This window comes from Phragmites australis, chromosome 8 (assembly GCF_958298935.1).
Source record: "Phragmites australis chromosome 8, lpPhrAust1.1, whole genome shotgun sequence".
In the NCBI taxonomy this organism is placed as follows: Eukaryota; Viridiplantae; Streptophyta; class Magnoliopsida; order Poales; family Poaceae; genus Phragmites; species Phragmites australis.
The window spans coordinates 7,936,586-7,956,191 of NC_084928.1; the positions used below are offsets into that span (position 1 = coordinate 7,936,586).

At 44.4% G+C, this 19,606-nt stretch overlaps 2 protein-coding genes, 1 non-coding gene and 2 pseudogenes across 5 annotated transcripts; 2 read left to right on the forward strand and 3 right to left on the reverse strand.

The window, feature by feature from the left end:
- The first annotated feature begins 599 nt into the window (after positions 1-599).
- LOC133926509 (polyadenylate-binding protein 2-like) lies at positions 600-4,329 on the forward strand. Of its 3 annotated transcripts, none has more exons than XM_062372485.1 (6): positions 600-781; positions 866-965; positions 1,625-1,695; positions 3,501-3,692; positions 3,769-3,896; positions 4,009-4,252. In XM_062372485.1, the coding sequence occupies exons 1-6, from the start codon at positions 689-691 to the stop codon at positions 4,049-4,051; spliced, it is 627 nt and encodes a 208-aa protein (XP_062228469.1). In that variant the 5' UTR covers positions 600-688; the 3' UTR covers positions 4,052-4,252. The 3 variants fall into 3 exon arrangements, with proteins under 3 accessions (XP_062228469.1, XP_062228470.1, XP_062228468.1); XM_062372486.1 differs by having other exon boundaries at positions 872-965; XM_062372484.1 differs by having other exon boundaries at positions 600-965; positions 4,009-4,329.
- Positions 4,330-4,725: 396 nt separating this feature from the next.
- Positions 4,726-6,042, reverse strand: LOC133926510 (uncharacterized; annotated as a pseudogene).
- Positions 6,043-6,557: 515 nt separating this feature from the next.
- TRNAD-GUC (transfer RNA aspartic acid (anticodon GUC)) lies at positions 6,558-6,629 on the forward strand. The gene has a single exon. It is a non-coding gene; the product is annotated as a tRNA-Asp (tRNA).
- A 58-nt stretch (positions 6,630-6,687) lies between these two features.
- On the reverse strand, positions 6,688-12,620 carry LOC133926512 (pentatricopeptide repeat-containing protein At3g20730-like; annotated as a pseudogene).
- A 190-nt stretch (positions 12,621-12,810) lies between these two features.
- Positions 12,811-16,271, reverse strand: LOC133926513 (uncharacterized). The gene is made up of 2 exons (XM_062372487.1): positions 14,966-16,271; positions 12,811-13,227 (listed from the first exon to the last, which is right to left on the reverse strand). Exons 1-2 carry the CDS (start codon positions 16,117-16,119, stop codon positions 13,218-13,220), a joined length of 1,164 nt encoding a protein of 387 aa, XP_062228471.1. The 5' UTR covers positions 16,120-16,271; the 3' UTR covers positions 12,811-13,217.
- Between the last annotated feature and the right edge of the window lie 3,335 nt (positions 16,272-19,606).

A 19,606-nucleotide genomic window follows, 5' to 3' on the forward strand; every position in this document is an offset into this window, starting at 1 on the left:
GCGAATGTGGCACGACAGACGATCAGGGCAAGGCGGGCGCAGGCGCTGGGTGGGCAGGGTTTCGGTGACACCCGCGGGTGCAAAAAATAGACATGAACCTGAACCCGAACCCAACCCGATGCCCCGACCCGACCTGATCCGATAGCTTCGCGGGACTATTTTTCCACCGAACCCACCGACATTAAGTCTGAAACCCACAAGAACCTAACCCGACAGAAAAAATTGCCATCCTTATACCATTCTAAACCCCGCTTCTTACCAGCACCATTCTCTACTAGCGACGCGCGAGAGCACGCCGGTCTCCACTAATATGTTGATCTTTTTTTTAGCCTCTGTGTTGTTGTTCTTGTGATTAACTCTTTGTTTAGGAATCTCGTGATCAACTCCAGAAGTCAAGCTCCACGAACAGTAAAGAGAAAATGTCCTGGAGAATTCTTCCGCGTTGTGGGCCGGCCTCCAACTAAGTCCTAACAGACCGATCCAAAACTCCAAAAGCCGGACGAACCTGACAGGCCGGGTCCGCCCAACCACACCCAGGCATCCAGCCCATCCTGCTCCGACCCTTCCCCTCGGCGTATTTAACGCCCGGTGCCCCTTCCCTACCCGGCTGATACCCAAACCGGATTCGCCGACCGCGCTAGGTCGAATCCGCCCTCGAAGCGAGGTTCCGATCGCACGCGGCGCGGCCATGGAGGACGAGGAGCACGAGGTGTACGGCCAGGAGATCCCCGTCGACGGCGAGGACGTCGACATGGCCGCCGCAGGCGACGACGCCGCCAAGGTCCCGCTCCGCACGCCTTCAGCCCCGCCGCCTCCTCGTCGCCCAAACCCTAGCGGCGGTACTGACCTGTGCTCACGCGCGCAGCTGCAGGAGCTCGACGAGATGAAGCGCCGGCTCAAGGAGATGGAGGAGGAGGCCGCCGCCCTCCGCGAGATGCAGGCCAAGGTCGCCAAGGAGATGCAAGGTTGGGAGCCCTCCCCGTGCGCTGCTTCTTCGTAGAAGTGATAAGATCCGCTTTGTATTGATTGCACCTGCTTATCAGTAGTTCGAATTAGTTAATTGCGTGTCAGAAGCGATGTGATGTGGTATGGTTGTTGCTTAGATTGAATGTTTTCGTCGCTGCGGATGTAAGTGTGTGGCACATGATGCTGCTTCACAATTGTCCTAGTAATGTTATAGGTTGGGGTAGTTTTGTTTTTACTAGGCCTGGTATGGGATGGCTGGTTGTGAACTAGAGTTGAGTCCCAGTTAAGGCAAAACCCACTCTATGATCTTTGTCTCCCTATCTCCTTGGGGCGGGAAAGCCGTTAAGTATAACGAAACTTTAAGATGAACTTGTGTTTGGTATCCCCTCTTTGCTTAGTGAGACTATTTCAGATGCAGCAACTTCAATGTTTTGTTTTATCTAAACCTTGGAGTTCGTCCATAGTCGATACATTTAGAACCCATTTAGAAGAGGGAGATTGGTCTATATGATTTTTTAGTACTTAGTTAAATCCTATGGATTTGGATCCCAATACCGCCTATCTGATCAGGCCCTTAGGCTCTGTTAGATTCTATGTTGTGATTACCATATAATCATTGCTTTAATCTAACACATCCAATCTTTTTTCTTTTCTGTAGGTGTAGATCCTAATGCAACCACATCTGAAAACAAAGAGGAGATGGATGCTCGGTCAGTGTTTGTTGGAAATGTAAGTTTTATCTCTTCTCTTTATATAAATTAAGACTGACAGTTCAATATTTCATATGGTACTACCTAAGGCTATGTATATCTCTGATGATTCATATTGTGGTCCTTGTTAACTTATAATATATTTATCCTTTTTGAACTAAAATAAAAAGCGGCATTCATGTTAGTTAATTGACAAGCACAAAATGTTTGAAGGCGTACTTAAATTATAAGAACTGTTTTTCATTTTCACTAGATATTATGTCACAGATCCTACAATTGATTAAACTATGCCATATCTTTGGGTGGGCTTCATTAAGGATCCTATTTAAACATGGTAATTGTATTATTTTATTGGACAACAGGACATATATTCTTTAATTTTTAATTGCTGAGAGAAAACACAAGTTGTCTTTTCTGTCTTTACCTATTTTTCTTATTTCACTTTCCGTTGCATTGATTGAGCAATGGCAATGGTCGCAGGGTAGTCTGCTGTCATCAAGCCTTTGAATCAAAGTTTTGGAATCTGGTTGAATCTCGGCGCAAATCCTAGTGTTAGCTAATGGGGGAAGGAAAAAAATCCCAGAAAAAGTTATCAAAAAAAAAGAAAAAAAATTGAGAATAGAAAAATCCTTTGGAAAGGGTTAAAAAAGAGTATAGAAAAAATAGAAAAAAAAGAGAGAAAAAAGATATTATAGGCTATCAATTATCCCCCAAGTAGCCAACAGAGAATGCATCAGGCACATATCTGGGACTGACGTGGCATGATATCATTAGCCATTTACTGGCAGGGTTCATAGGCACGACATGTAAGTGTGACCTCACATTTATGTTGAGTGTATTGAAAAAATTCTATGCTTCTGTTGATGTTTCACCTGTTGGGGGATCCTACACTTCACATTTGTTTTCCAATTTAATATCTGTATTTTTTCCTCTACCCTATTGAAGCAATTTTTTTTGTGCCTCCCCTTCCATTTTGTTGATAAAAAAGTCTAATGGCTATCCATTAGTTAGCGTTGTGTTTCTTGACATCTATATGACTATATGGCATATTATAGATGGTAAACTTATTAACTTAGTGGAACGCAATGTTACATCAAACATTATCAATATCCTTTGAGCCATAGTGTTTCATGATAGGATGGATGTATATCATCCAGCCATGGCAAAAACTTTACTTGATTTATGGTTGAAGATTTCATAATTTTACCAATTGGATCCATTAACTTCTGTTGACACCTTTTTTTTATTATAAAAAATGTTATGTGCTAGAGGAGATAAACATCTGTATCGGTAAACATTTTTGCAGGTTGCTGTTGTATCTACTACAGAATAGTGCTGGTAATTGACTGTTTTCTTTATATTCTTTATTATCTACCAGTGTAGTGCAAGTAATGGACCTTAGAGCATCATTTAAGCAATTTTAAGAACTTAGCAGGGAGAATTAAACTAGTCTATGAACATCACATTTTTCACCAAACTACAGGTGGACATATAGTTTAGAACATGAGCAGATCTAGGGACGTAAGAAGTTAAAAGCTGTGTTTAAGAATCAAGGCGATGCAGCGTGACCAATTTAAGTTCTCATATGATAGTTGAAGCAGCAGGCTTCTGCTATTTTCTTCTATCTATGTGAACAGATACAGCTTTTTATCGTGCTGACTATTGTAGATGATTCAAACGAAGTATTCCACATTGTTGTCTGCAAATAGTGAGATGCAAAGTTGGTTGGTTTTGCTTGTTGCATGTGTGTCTTCTCCAGCTGATTGGTTATCGAAATACCTGACATTATAAACCCACTCACTTTCTTTGTGATCACAACTGCAGGTTGACTATGCGTGCACTCCAGAAGAAGTGCAGCAGCATTTTAATTCTTGTGGAACTGTCAACAGGGTGACAATCCTGACTGACAAGTTTGGGCAACCAAAAGGTTTTGCTTATGTGGAATTTGTTGAAGTTGAGGCTGTTCAGGAAGCTGTTAAGTTGAACGAGACAGAGTTGCATGGTCGCCAAATCAAGGTGTGAATCTTGGCTTTATTGCTTTCACTAAGAACATACATGGCGTATTGACATCCCTACCTTTTTTTCTCATCAGGTGTCACCGAAGAGGACTAATGTTCCGGGCATGAAGCAACCCCGGGGTCGGGGATTCAATCCATACCATGGTCACCCCTACATGAGGCCATATGGAGGGCCGTTTTATAGTCCTTACGGTGGCTATGGGTGAGTGGATACTTGTTTACTTAATTACCCCGCATCTTGACTCCCAGAAACAAGAAGACCCTAATTTCGATCACTCCCTTTTCTAATGCCCTGTTTGTTTTTCTTCATGCAGGCGATTTCCCAGATTCCGCCGGCCGCGAAGACCTTACTTTTGAAGCTCAGGTCTGGAGAGTTGTCATAACACGACTCTATTCTTCGACTATAGTCAGTCAAGATTCCAGAGGAAACACTCTTCTGGGTTTATGTTGTCAACCGCGTTGTTTCCGTATTGACCATGTTTAAGCCTCTACAAGCAGCACATTGTGGTACTATTGACTTTCAGTGACAGTTATGCAGAACAGTTACGATTGGTTTGACGTACTAATGGGCTGCATTGCTCTTCTATTCAGTTAGGGTGAGGCAATAGAGCCCCTATTGGCCTGTCTTGGGTGTTTGCTTGAATGTTTTAGTCTGGAAGTGGATTGTTTGTCCTTAAGTCGAGTGTGGCTCAGTATAGAAAACTTGTGGCCGTGCTCCCTGAGATGTTGGGTTTACCCTTGGGCTTCGTAGCTTGTGCTTGTCGGTGTGAAGCGCGCGGTGCCCATGAAGTTGTCGGGGGGCGTCCCACGTGCTGCATCTCCCGGAACTAAGCCAGCGACTTGGCGAGTTCGTTGCAAGAGGTGCTACCTTCTTATTGATGGCCATCCGCCCGAAGCGCCGGTGCGTCGCTGTCACAGTGCCGCCCTTGGTCGACCACGGTACTCGTCCGCTACGGCAAATGAAATCTCCACGGCCTCGTCCGAGAACCCCAACCTGCGTGCTCGATGCCGTACGAATGAGGAAGAGAAAAGAACATCCATATATTTGCAAGCAGAGCTAGTAGATACACGTAGAGAGAACGGAAAACTCTCTGGTTACACTACACACGTGTGCAAGTTCGGTTTGCATCAGCACTCATTACTCAACCCTTTGTACACTGCACTGCACTGACGCAACGAAACGGTGCAGGCTGCAGCTAACGTAGTAGGCTACTAGGGCTAGAAGCGGACGGAGCTTCCCCAAGCGTGCACGTCCTTCAGGGTCGCCGCCAGCCAGTCCATTACCTCGTGCAGGCCCTTGCCGGTGAGCGCGCACGCTCCCACGACGCGCGACGTCCTGTTCTTGAGCTCGTACACACTTCGGACGGGCTCATCGCCCCTTTCTGCGCGCACAGCAAAGCAGAGATCAGATCATGTACTGTTTGCATCACACGGAACTATTTTCCATTGTCTAAAAAAATGCAAACTAAGCACAAGCTGAGCATTGCTTCCGTTCCGTTTGTTTACACACGATCTCACGAGTTCTTAAACGGACACGGTATACTCCGTTTCGAACGCTGGATTTCCTCCTCATTCTTGTGGAAGTTGAACTGTTCTCTGCGAAATTACACCAAGATTTCTGCGCTTCGAACGGGGCCTCGGATGTTTCGTCACCTGGTCTTGCTTGTTGGCGAGTACTAGTATCACGCTGTTGAGCATGAGGGGGTCCTTGACGATGGCCTGGAAGAACTCCCTCGATCCTATCCTTGTCCATCGAATCAACGACGTATATCTGAAGGAAAAAAAGAACGGTAATTATTTCAGCATGCCGCATCGACTCTTCTTCAGAGTTCACAAGCAGAGCACCGAGAGATCTGAAGAGGCAAAACTAAAAGAAAATACCAAAGTATCCGAGTTGCTCAAGTACTGCCTCCAGAGCGGCCGCAGCTTGTCCTGCCCTCCGACGTCCCAGACCGTGAAGGCCACGTTCTTGTACTCAACTTTCTCCACGTTGAACCCTGTACAAGTAACATTCGTAAAATTTGCAATGCCTCAATCTCTAGCTAGGTTGGTGCACAATGTAGCTAGAAATCTACCGAATGTCGGCACCGACGACAGAACTTCGCCGATGTGCAGCCTGTATAGGATCGTTGTTTTACCGGCGGCGTCCAGCCCAAGCACCACGACCTACATTGGCAGGACAAAGGGGACAAAAAAACAGCTGAAAAATAATTCACTTCACTACTTCAGAACCATAAAGAGAGCTTAATCACATCGCTGCCTATGTGAGCAATGGCATGTCACTGTTGTTACCTAACTTCTTTCGGGCAGGAATTGTCGAACAGGAGTTTCATCAGAGACTGACCCATGCGTGCGCGAGTGTTATTTATCCTTGCACCGAATTTCTTTCTCCGCTTCCCTGTTCCTGCATGAAGAACTCGGAACTCTGCGGCGCCGCCTGCTATTCTTCTTCTGGTCGCCTGATTTTTTTGATCCTCGTCGAGGTTGCTTGTGGGATTGCTCATCGAAGGAACGTGTAGTGCCGTGTCGTGAATTGGAGGTGAGGGATGAGGATGGTGGTGATCATGCAAGCCATAACGCTGCTCGTTTTTGCACGCATCTGCCATCCCTTCAGTGTTTGACTAAGCAGAGAAGAATCTTCTGTTCCGATGACATGGAAGCACGAAGGATCACCGAAAGGTCACAGCACAATGCGCACGCGGGAGTCAGAATTCATGCAACTCTAGCAGAAGTAAATATGGGTTGTCGTTTTTTTAGGGCCAGCAGAACTAAATATAAGTTAGGACTGACGAATCTGATTCAGTGCGTGTTGTCCTCAGGCTACTATTTTATTAGGAATATAATAGACACTAACCATAAGCATGTCGTTGTAGTATAGTGGTGAGTATTCCCGCCTGTCACGCGGGTGACCCGGGTTCGATCCCCGGCAACGGCGAGACGTATTTTTTGTCCCTGTTCTTAGTGCCAATCACCTAGGTAATTAGTTTTTATATATATAAAATGAAGCACATTGTTTGCTCCATACATGGCACTACCAAAGCCACATGCACCGAGATACTACCACCACCAACAATGTTTAACTGTAAACAAACACATCTCGAACAGTCTAACACATGAATGCTAACTCAACCACAATTTTATCCTGTTACAAAAGATTCATTCTTCGGCATGAAGCTCAGACGGTTGAGGTTGATCTCGTGCCCTCCAGGTCAGTCCTGGAGCCTCCCAAATCTTCTTCTCCAAAGCAGAAATACAGAGATCCATCTTCAGAGAGGCCTCAAGGAGTCCTGGCACAAAGGTCGCCATATTCTATTCTTCTCAAATGCAGCGCTGTCCGACACCAGAGCACCTGCAGGGCACTCCACTGTTCACAGTGAAGTTACATGTTTTCGAAATGCTATGCTATAAAGGGTGGAAACATAAACAGTTAGTCAACGGTCCAGTCTTATCATTGGTTCACCCATCACCTAGCAACTGATTCAAAATCCAAACCAATATCAGTCAAATAGCAAGCTCGAGCCACAACACACTCAAAAGCAAGATGAACCACACTATCCTTTTCACGTGAAAAGAAACAAGTCGAATCAGCTACATGCAGAAGAATAGTTAAATTCCAAACAGCAGGAATAAATCTAGGAATAACCCATAAAGAGACTGAAACCACATACAAGCTTTCAGAACCCAATTTAGAGAAGTATACTGAATGAAACTAGCAATTTGAAGTACTTCATGCCACAACTACATAATTCTTTCATCAACAACCCGATCCTATGCATAATTCCTAAGTAAATAGTTTACTAAAGATAATGAATCGAGTTTAGTTCCTGCAAATAGTATATCAAGCAGAACCACCAGATCCTTTGCATGCAAGGTCTTTGGGATGACGAACTGACACAAGATCTGAATGGTGTCAAAGAAAGGTGGAAGAAGGTTGTTAAGAGGCTCTGCCATTGGTGATCTCAATTCTCATCCTGTCCTGTCCCTCTGCCTGGCCAGTATATCCTGATAAGGCCCTCCACTCTGATGCGTAAGGAAAAGAAAGAACTTCGCTAAACTATAGTTGGAATCCAATTATTGTAAGCAGCACGAGATCCAGTACTGGCCACTAGTTATGTAAAAGGTGGTTAAAACTTAGACGGTCAAACTGGGTACTATTACTGTTACACCTTTACCAGCACAGTCAGCCTGAATAAGCCAATTCCTACCGGTTTCCCAAACTATGTTAACTTCTCTTACTTGAAGAATGAACCGAGATTAATGGATAGTACTGCTAGTTCTTACCAGGACAACGGCATCAGACCTTGGAAATCAGCACTGGACTGCAATCCAAGGCAGGCTTGTTCCAGCTTTGCCTTGAAGATCATTGTACCAAAGCCTCGCAAGCTGAGGTTAGATTTCTATTCCTTTTCAGATGGTGATCCTGGTGAGCCATTCAGAAGAATAGAACCATCACAACCCTACATATCACAAAGTTCAGTAACATACCTTCCGAGAACCATTGAGAGTAGTTCAGAACTGTGGTTACTTCCTGCATGTTTCTTTCAATATTCTTACTATCCTAAAGGTATCAAAATCAATGCAGACAACATGGTGAAAGAAAAGGATTAAGTATTCAGAATCATGTTTTGCACAACCAAGGCTACAGATAGAACGAGAAAAACAACTGAGACTTTAAGATTTTTAAAGATGCAAGTTGCAAACTTAAACTTTTTTTTGGCGAACCTAAACTATGATGGCTGCATGATATGCATTCGAAAGGAACTCAAACATCACATTTAGTATAACAAATAAACTACATGACAGTTTTACCATGAAACCAGGGCCGGCCCTGGGCAAGGGCAGCAGAGGCGACGACCTCAGGCCCCCAAAAGTTAGGGGCCCTGACCCAGGTATGTATGCAGTACATAGCTTTGTATATATATAGGCCTAAATGCAACTACACAAAGAGAGATTATAGCCCAACCCAAGCCCCCGGCAGAAGTAGTCGATGCCCTTGCTTGAGCTCTTCGCTTGTCACACCATTGCAACCAACAAACGAGACGACGGGTAGCTCGTGCGCCAGTGCCCCAATCCCCTCTGAATTCCTCTTCTTTATTTCCCAAAATCTATCGAAGCAACAATCGCCTCACATTCTCCACCTTATGGCATTGCAATTAATAGAGGAGAATATTTTGATTTCATGGGTTCCCAACCTACCCGACTTCAATTACATCGATTTGCAACGGCTCTACTCTATAATCCGTCAATTAGTCGTTGCATACAAGGTGCTATTTCTTCCCCTTCCTACTTGAGGCTTGATTCGTTGTTAAATAGATCACCACCTTCACCTCTTCGGTACTTCACCAGTTACAGGAGTTCAAAGAGTGGAGGTGGAGCCGTAAAGTGAGAAGGCCAGAACCACTTAGCAAGAAGGGGATTGCCGATTGCTGTTGAGAGTTGCAAGTTGCGATATCATGACAAATTTTTCTTAGTTGTTTATTTTCATTATTTGAATTATAGCCTTGCACTAATTTTCTGAAGATAATTTGATATTCTAGGTCATTTTCCAACTATGAAATGCCCTAGAGTTGAAGTCTCCATCTTCCGGTCGTTCCAAGTGCTGTTGTTCCTTATCTAATTCTTGTATGATGAGCCGCTTTCATGCTTTGGCTGCTGCGATATTCTCTAAAAAGTGTTGTTCTTAGTAGTCAAATGCTATAATTTTTACTTCTTAATATATTACTGTTGTCACCAAACAACGTTGTCTTTGTGGTGAACTTCTAAATGTACCAAATATTTGATCTTCAATTGAAATATAAATATTATTTTCTTATGGGGGCCTCCAATTTTTGTTTCGCCCAGGGCCGGCCCCGCATGAAACACAGGATGCACTTACCATGGGGCAACATGATGGCTGACTGCTGATAAGTCATTAGCTGCTCACCGTTTAACTCATATAACAAAGTATTCATAAGTTGGTTAGGAGTTTTGAAAGCTGTGGTGGCTCATGTGTGTTTTACTTCTGAAGTTCACCTGGGCTTTAGTCGAAAAGAAATTTAGATTTCAAACTCATTTGGTGCATTTATATGAGGTAAATGACCATCACCTGAATTTTCTGCAGAGGAAAATTTGTCTTCATATACCATAACCTATCTCCAGAAGAAAACTTTGTGCAGAGGAAAATTTGTCTCAATAGACCATAACTTATCTTCAGATGACACTGCAGCCAGCTTCTTTTCCTTTGAATGTTTCCGCCAACAATTTCCTTGTCTTCTGAGCATCCTCCCATAAACATGATTCTGCATACATGTTTGCAAGCACTGCATAGTTTACAGAATTCTCAGGATCTATACTCAAAAGATTCTTGGCCATAGTTTCTCCGAGAGGCATGTTTCCATGTATTTAACAAGCTCCAAGCCTTGCACCGTACATTGATGAGTTAGGTTCAGCAAATGTCTTCTCAACAAGCCTCCATGCATCTTCTTACTGACCTCCATGAGCAAGAAGGTCAATAGCAGAGCTGTAATGCTTGGCTCTTGGATCAATACCATATTCACTCATCATGGATGTGAAATACTCCATCCCTCTGTTCATCAGACCAGAATGGCTGCATGCAGAAAGAAGAGAAAGGAATGTCACATCATTTGGCTTTACACCATCCTCCTCCATCCTATCAAAAAGGGCCACGGCATCTTCTCCAAAACCATTTTGCGCACAGGCGGTAATAAGTGATGTCCAGGAAATCACATTTCGGTAGGGCATTTCATCAAAAGCACGTCTGGCATCTGAAAATTCCCCTGCCTTTGCATACATGTCAACTACAGCATTGTCCAATGCCACATCACCCATAGGTTGCTTCTTGCGCATATAAGCATGAATTTGTGTCCCAAATCCTATTGATGCTATATTAGCACAAAGGCCAACCAAGGAGCTTAACAGAACACCATCAATTCTTAAACTCTTACGATGAATCTTACAGAAGAGCTTCAATGCATCTTCGCTGTGGTTTCTATCCATGGAGTATCCACTGATCAGCAGTAGATGACACGGGGTCTGGTTCACACATGGAGTCATATATCACTCTTGCACTGATCATGCTCTGACATTTTGCATAAGAATCGATAAGTGATGCAGTTACAACCTTTCGTCCCAACAACCCAGCTTGATGATGCAAGTGTGAATTAGCTCCACATTGGAAAGCACAATGACAGCTCCACAGGCCTTTAGAGCACTTCCAAATGTGAAATGGTCAGGCAGCATCCCTGTCAAATTATTGATGTGAATGATTCGCAATCCAAACAAAAAAAATTATTTCTTATTTAGTGATAAGCGAAAAAAAACAAAAGCACAACAAGAATAAAATGGACTGAAGAAAGTGGTGGGCAGTAATTGAAAATGATTATTGTACACCAAGTCATCAATAATTCATGCAGTATCAATTATTCCATTTAGTCTGTTTAGATGACAGAGAAAAAAGTTATTTTAGACAGCACTTAGTTTGGTACCAATGTATCATGTACTGCCTTTATATAAGATATAATGATATGCTAAGGGTACAAGGCGAAGTTTTTGAGTTGCATAAAGATAAGCGAAGGGACACAAGATTTCATGCAGTAAATAGCAAATGAAACATACCATCTCTCAGCATTGACGAGAACAATCCAAGCGCATCACTGTAATGCCCACGCTCCACAAACCCCCTGAGCAAGGCATTCCAAGACACCACGTCCTTCCTTTCCATCGCCACAAACAACTGCCTCCCGTCCGACACCAACCCGCACCTCAGGTGCATGTCCATGAGCGCGCTCTGCACGAACATGTCCCCCGCAAACCTCCCTTTCGCCAGCGCACGCGTGCGCCTGCCCTCCGCTCCTCGCGCACCAAGCGCCGGCGCACGCGCTCGCCGCGCTCCCGAACGTGAACTGGTTCGGCCTGGCGCCGGACCGGAGCATGAGCGCGAACAGCTCCAGCGCCTCCCGCGGTCGCCCGTTCTTGGCGTAGCCGGAGACCATGGCCGTCCATGTCACGACGCTCCTTTCTGGCATCCCGTCGAACACCTTGCGGGCGGCCGCGACGTCGCCGAAATTAGAGCAGTAGACGACGAGCTTGGTGCTCAGGTGGAGGTCCGGAGGAGTGTCGGACGCTACGATCCTGCGGTGAATGGGCTTGCCTTGCCGGAAGGCGTTGGAGCCGATGCAGGTCTGGTGTAGGGAGTAGAGCGCGGCGGCGTATTTCGGGCCATTGACAAGGCTCATTGTTGCGCGCGTTCTTTGATGCCGACGAGTCTATCGCATCCTGCCGGTGTCGTAGTCGTACTCGTGCAGGGGCAGCACCACGGCAAGTAGCGGAAGAAGGTTTGCCGCAGTGAGGTAGACGACGGCGTTGGCGAAACTCTTATTTGGTGGCGGGTTGATTCAGGCTGGTTTTGAAGACAATCTGGGTAAAATACTAAAATGCCCTCGCGAAAAAAATACTAAAAATGCGCAATGGCAATTTGAAGGTATCCTTGATATTAGTATGAAGCTCAGGGGGTGTTACACGATGAGTGTCAGAGAGTGACATGGAGAGGATGAGAACATGAAAATACCAGGGTGTATTCGCAGTTTCGAACACATGCAAATAGTCATGAAAAAAAAATTCAAGATCATAGTATGCTGCCATCAAGCATTCCACAAAAATTGAAATGAAACAATGACTCATACAAGGAGAAAAAACAAATTTCGGTGAATCAGAAGGAGCAAAATCGTACAAGTTTTAGACCGAAGGGTTTTGGCCCTGCTTTATACAGAAAGCGTTCTCCTTGTACAAGTCATCGCATGAGTTGAAATTTTATAGCATGTTTGATGATAGCATACTCGACTCTTAGATTTTTCATGAATTTCCATATAGTATACTGATCTGGCAGGCCATATAGTGACATCCTCGCGGTAACAGGCGAGAAGGTTCACCACGGGGTCAATAGAGAGCTGTGCTGCGATGGCAACGGTGGTCATCCGCAGGGCGACCACCGTAAGAACATCGCCAGGTTCCTTGCCAGAGACGGTATGGTCAATGAACACAATATCATTATGGTCCATGTCGCGAACGCTGTTGCAAGTGTTGTAGCAGTCACTGTGCAAACCTTATACAACAAGCAGTAGCCAAACAAGAGGTCACCAAAGGAGACAGCACCTTTGAGGCCCATTCAGCAACAACAAAAACTGTTCACTCTAGTCATCTACACCAAATGCCTCAGTACAAGGTGTTATTTAAGTGCTAGCTTGTCCAACTCAAAAGAGTCAAAGGCAATCCCCAAGCATTGTAAGCTGAGCAGGAAGTGACAGTTTCCATAATTCAAGCACCACAATAGCAGTGTGATGGGATGCTACGCTAACATAAAGAAAGCTCATTACCCTAGATCGAAAATATCCTTCCATAGGTCTGTCCTCTACTAACATTGAGCAGCATCACTGTATAACCAATCCTTGCATCACACAGGAGCTCTCACAGATCATGGTGCATGGTCTGGAACTTTGCCTGAGACAGAGAGCTTTTCAAGATGATATTAGTCCTCCCTGAAAACAACGGAGTACAGAAATCAAATGTTTAACAGATCACATGACCAAAAACATCGATGAAACTAAGCAACAACAGTAGCAATTATTTTTGTTTGAAAAATTATTTTTGCATTGCCCACAACAATAGTATCAGGCACCGGTAAAGATTATTTTTGTTTGAAAAATAGTAGCAATTATTTTTTACTCTCAACCATCAACAGACTCAAGACATAAAGCGCAATTAGTTTGTCAAGGGTGACACAACACTAAGCGTGTGCCTTATTCTTCTGTGATGTGGGTAATGCAGCATACTTAATGGCAACATGGGGCAATGAGTGTTTAGATTCGGAACCTGTTGGCCAACTGGCACCCTCAACCTCAAGGTTCATATACCCTGTTACATTGGACTGGCAACCAAACAATGCTGAACCATGAAGAATGGGGTAGTGTTACTGTGTTACATTGTTCAATTCTGTGAACCAAAGATTGTGCAATGGTGCAAAGGACACCAACTCATACAGGCGATCTATAGAATAGTAGAAAGCCAAAAGCACAAAGAATAACTTAAAAAACAAAAACATTTAAAAAGAACAATGTTCCTACAACAGTATCACACTAATTTTTTCAATTCAAGTTTTAGGAACAATACCAAAGAAAAATGTATCACTGGCATGGAGGCCTAAAGGCCAATGGACAAACATGTTAGGAAAATTCCTATTAACTTTAGCACCAACTAGCGCACTAAATGTAGACAGTTTCTACTTTCGACAGCAAGTGCCTATAGCAAATATGACCAAGCAAATGAACTGGAGCGAACAAGTCAACCAACGAATGTAACCGAGCAATATCCAAAATGCAAAATTTAACCATGTAGCTACTAGCTAAGGCAATCTAGGGTCTCACCAAGGATTGGATAGGACTACTCGATGATTTAATGCTATGCTACTTTAGTTGCTTTAGCTCCGTAACAGTGTTCTTTATGTGTCAGGACTCGAATGGAAGCGTCCAGCATTCCTCCCAAACTACTCTTCCAGTAATTCATCGGAAATCTATTTAATCTCACTTTTTATGCTTCCATCCTCAATTATCTTCAAGTACTTTATCCAAATAGGTCTACTCTTCCAGCTGATCCTTACAACTACCCAACTGATTATCAATCATTTTAATTTTGGGATCTCTTTCCAACATAAGGGCTCTACAACAATGGATTGCTAATACCATGAAAATGGGAAAGAGCTCAGGAGACTAAGGTAAAAGCAAAACCATTTTATGTCATCTCTTCCAGTTCCAGACAACATTAATAGTACACAAAATCTGAAAACACAACTATTTGACCGTGGTTCTGCCAAATCATTACAGAATTAGGCTGCTAGGCCAAACCAGACTACAGGACCACCACCAAAATTTCACTACTTTCAACAATGTAACACTAGATCCGTGCAAAGAAAACAAGCAGTCGACATACTGATAACAACTTTTTATGAATTGCTGTATCCAGAAGTTTCAATAGATGAAGGCAATCAAAGCATGAAAAGTGACATCCAGTTTTCCTTTTAATGTGGTTATCAATCATATTTCATGGCTCATATGCCAAGCCTAGTTTGGAAACAAAACTGAATTATTCACTGCACAATTCACCATGTTTCTTGGTCATTCCCCACACTAGCAGTTCCTTGTTGTAACTTGTAACTAACAAAATCAATTCATGGACACTAAATACATGACAAGAGTAATTAAACAGCGCTATGACTCATACCATTTGATTAGCGAGCCAAAGAGGAAATGCTGCATAATCGGCACCTTCTCAAGCACCTCAGCCTTGTACATCTTGAGCAGCCCGCTGTTCACCTTCTTCCAATTGGGCACACCACTGATATCATCCAACATTGGCGAGTGCTCCACAAAGGGTCCCTTCTTTACCTTCTTCACATACGCGACGCACGCCAGGTACATGTACTCCTTTGAGAAATTCTCCAAGATATCTGGGTTGTGAATCGACTTGGGCTTCATGTACTTGTGATCGATCAGCTGCGCAGCCCCAAATATGAAGGGCAGGAAGTGGTAATCGTCGAGCCCCCATACGCCGTGCGAGCCTGCGGGCTCCAGCAGGTACGTGTCCTGCAGCGTGCGCATGAGATCGAGGTAGGCGGCGAAGACGCGTAGCACGACGGCGGGGTAGTCGGGCTCGCTGATGAGCCCGAGCCTCGCGAGGCAGTAGAGGAAGGCGGCGAAGTTGGTCTCGTGACCCGTTCCGTAGTCGATGCGGGTGGCGTTGCCGAAGGAGTCGAGGAGGTACGGCGCAAGCTCGACCTCGGCGCCGGCGAGGTCCGAGGGAGACGCGGCGGTGGCCGTGATCCGCGCGATCAGCTCGCCGGCGGAGTCGAAAAGCTTCTCGTGCCAGAGGCGGAAGGCCGGGTTACCGTACCGGGAGTTGTGCGGGAGCGGCGGGGTGGAGGCGACGAGCGCGGAGAGCGCGGAGACGAGGTCGAGCAGCGCGGAGACGGCGGGCGAGGGCGGAGAGGGGAGCGGGTCGGAGAGCTTGCGGCCGTGGACGGAGGCGGAGAGCGCGGCGACGAAGCCAAGGAAGTGGTGACCGTGGACGGAAGCGTGGAAGCGGGCGATGTCGTCGGGGGAGGCGATCCGCTTGGCGGGGGCCTGGAAGGCGTGGGGCGGCGCGGCGGGGGGCACCGGGAGCGGCTGCGGGACAGGGGAGAGGACGATGGAGGCGGTGTTGGTGGGCGCGTTGATGGCCGGCAGGCGGATGGGGCGGTAGGCCGGCGGCGGGGAGTCGGAGGTCCCGGTCCAGGGGGGCGGGGGCGGCGCCGTGGCGGGCGCGCCGCAGGAGCGGCAGAGCGGGGTGTGGTCGTGGTGGGCGGAGGCAGGGGTCGAGCCGGGGTTGGAGTTGGACATGGCGGCGGCGGCGGCGGCGGCGGCGGCGGCGGCGGCGGCGTGCGGGATCGGGGACGCGGGTTATGTGACTTTCTGGGCGTTTGGGTCGGCGAGGAGGTGTAGCCGTGCACTGATGCCGTAGAAGAAATGTTGGGTTGGTTGGGCCGAGTGGGAGAACTTCGGGCCGAACTGACGGGTGGAGTGTTTATTAGGTTTTCCGCCCGACGTCTTGGCCCTCCTGAATCGTGATGCTTCCAGTGGAGTCTGAGGTTTTTTTATTTTTATATTTTTTACATAAAAATTTATTTAAATATATCTCAGATATAAAAAATTTACGAAAATAAATGACTACCACTCTCTTATAAGACGATAAGCATTTGGTTCACAGCTTGCCGCCCGCGGTAGGGCTCGTGCATGAACAGTACACCGCGGTGAACAGTGCTCCGGATTTCAATTTCTTTATCTGTTCAAAATAGTGATGTTCTGTTGCTACAAAAATCCTAAAACTTTTTGTACGCATTCCATAATTCATGTGCAAACCATTTTAATTGAATTTACCCAAAAATCATGTGTAGAATTTAAACTAAAATTCTCCAAAAAAGCTACTTTTATAACTTTTAATAATTGTTAGTGCCTCAAATAAATTTCTAAAAATCTGGTAAAAAATTCACTAATATTCTTCTTATGTGATGTGATAATTTCTAAAATTATTTTCAGCCCTATATTATGTGGTAAAAAGTGAGTTCCTTTGTAATGCACCATTTATATGTATTTTTATAATTTCATATGATATTCTTCTTTTAACTTAATTTGAATTCAAACATATATAAACCTAGTGTTGAAAATAATTTTAGAAATTATCACATCACATAAGAAGAATATTAGTGAATTTTACCAGATTTTTAGAAATTTATTTGAAGCACTAACAATTGTTAGAAGTTATAAAAGTAGCCTTTTTTGGAGAATTTTAGTTTAAATTTTTACACATGATTTTTGGGTAAGTTCAATTGAAATGGGTTGCACATGGATTATGGAATACATACAAAAAGTTTTAGAATTTTTTTAGTAACAGAATATCACTATTTTGAATAGATAAGATAGGAGAGAAATTGAAATTCGGAGTACCGTTCACCGGGTATTGTTCATGCACGGGGCTGGGCGGTAAGCAGCGGGCTGACTGACTAACCGCCCTATAAGACCGCGGTAGGTATTTATTTTTGTAAATCTTTTCATCTGAGGTATATTTAAATAAAATTTTATATTAAAAAATATAAAAATAAAAAAAATTCGGAGTCTGAGGGTCTTTTGGGTCATATCCACTTGATTTGGCTAGTGTTTAGTTCAAGGTTAAAATTTAACTGCATCTGAATAATTTTAGCTGTGCCTGTCTATAGTCAATTAGCAGGAGTAAGTTTTGAGCCCTGTATTTTGGCTAGGCTTCTAAATTTTAGCTTGATCATGAACCAAACAACTATTTTTTTAACTAAAGTTTGATATTACTCTGATTTTAACTATAACCAATTTTTAACTTGGCACTATAGAGCCTGCAACCAAACAACCCCTGAGAATCTCAGACGCAAAGCCAAGTATGTGCATGTAGGCTACAGTCCGGAGCCAGACGTGCTACGCTGGCAGGCTGCATTGCGACAGCAAATTTTTCATGTTTTTATTTATTTCAAATTTCGGTCTCTTTTAGATGGTAGGATTTTTATAGGAATTTTGGTGGATTTCAATCCTTATGAATTTTTCCTATAAGGGTTCTTTGGAACAAAGAAATTGACTTGTAAAATTCTTATAAAAATCCAATGGAGTGGTTTTTTTAGGAATTTTGGAGGAATTGTAACATGAGGTCTAACCTCACGAAAAATTCTTTTGTGTCTATCTCTCTCATTTGTTGTATTTTTTTCTACGTTACATATAAACGGTCATTCCTTTATTTTTTCTATGTTTTTATTCTATAGGATTCAATGTGCTACAACATTCTAATCCTATATTTTTTTTCTATTCCTGTCTTTCATAATCCTAAGCTCCAAGATGCCATTATCGTGTTTTTGCTCTGGCCATCTGCGTGTCCCTACTTTTTCTGCCCGCAGATCAAAATTCGCTCATCTTCTCCAACTGATGGATTTCCATGAATCGGCTGACAGAAAAGTCATCGAAATTGCATTTGGTTGTGTGCGCGTCGTTTTTTCTTCTTTGTTTGAACTGGTTGAGCCTGATGGTTTATGTGGTGCGTGTAATTCCGTTATGTCATGGATACGGGCTTCAACATGTTATTGGGAGGAGTTATGGATGAATTTGGTTTTTTAAATCTTCCTTATTCTGATTTAGTGGATACGTAGAATCTTAAATAGTTACCTGATGTGCATCTTCCATTCACTACAATCGGGCAGATGGCAGTATACTGCAACCACCAAACACAACTTAGGACAGCTGAAGCTTTGTTTCCCAACCAATAATGCTACAGCTACATAATGAGCTACGAAAATCCTACGTACTGTCTAGGATCCATCCTAATCAGAGGATGACGTGACTGAGGGTCCACAGCTCTAATTAATTCTGATTGTTTGTCTCTAAATTATAGATTTTATAAATAAATAGTCGAATTCTGAAAATGAATTATGTAAACCTATACTTAATACATAATCCATTTAAGATGTGTTTTTACAATCCACGATCTAGAATCTATAAGGAGAAATAAACAGGAACCTAAGCTAACCGTGATTGTAACTACCAAATCCTAGAAACTGTTAACTCAATGACGCCGCGTCGCGAGCTCGGTGATCCTGGTTGCGGCCGCTTCCGGGGCATCGTGATCTCGGTTCCGGCGGCCTCCGGAGCATCGCGAGCCCGGTTGCGACAGCACGGAAGCCGGCGACACGCGCGAGCATTGACGAGGGTTCCAGCGACCAGTAGCTGCGATTCGCGTTGGGGGCAATCTCTGTCTTCATCCTTGTCGAGAAAAAAGTTGCAGGCGAGTTGAGCTTGATCGGTTAAGCATCAAACTATATAATAGGAGTCATCAACTGAAAGGTTTAGGACTAAGTTATGTCAAGTACGTGGAGCTTCTCAAAAACAAGGTTTGTGTCGTGGGCTATACAAGAGTGATGAGTCGTTGTAATTAGCACAAAAAGCTTCTCAAGAACAAGGTTTTTGTCTTCGGTTACACGAGAGTGATGAGTCGCTGAGAACGATGGAATGTCAATCATGCGTCTCTGCTAGTCATGCGATCCCCGCGGCAGAAGGAACCCCGTTGCGCCGTGTGCCCGCGAAGGCCGGACCCGAACCTGAAGCATCGCTACCTCGCCGCCTTGCAGCTATCGGCGCCCGTCGCGCTCGCCATGCCATCAAAAACCCACGAGCTCATAGCCACCATGACGCCCGAAGCGCCGAGGAACACAACTCGCGTGCGGCCGCAGCAGGGCTAGCGGCGTGGCGTCGCTGAGTTAAGGTTTTCTCCGGCGCGAGGTAACAGATAACGCTTCCTTTGATTTGGTAGTTAGTTATA

What these genes read in the sequence shown, in the direction of transcription:
- LOC133926509 (XM_062372484.1), top strand. Translation starts at nt 689, where the DNA reads ATGGAGGACGAGGAGCACGAGGTGTACGGCCAGGAGATCCCCGTCGAC. An exon ending in GGTCGCCAAGGAGATGCAAG is followed by an intron (nt 966 to 1,624) that starts GTTGGGAGCCCT and finishes TCTTTTCTGTAG; the next exon opens with GTGTAGATCCTAATGCAACC. An exon ending in GGTCAGTGTTTGTTGGAAAT is followed by an intron (nt 1,696 to 3,500) that starts GTAAGTTTTATC and finishes TCACAACTGCAG; the next exon opens with GTTGACTATGCGTGCACTCC.
- LOC133926513 (XM_062372487.1), bottom strand. Translation starts at nt 16,119, where the DNA reads ATGTCCAACTCCAACCCCGGCTCGACCCCTGCCTCCGCCCACCACGAC.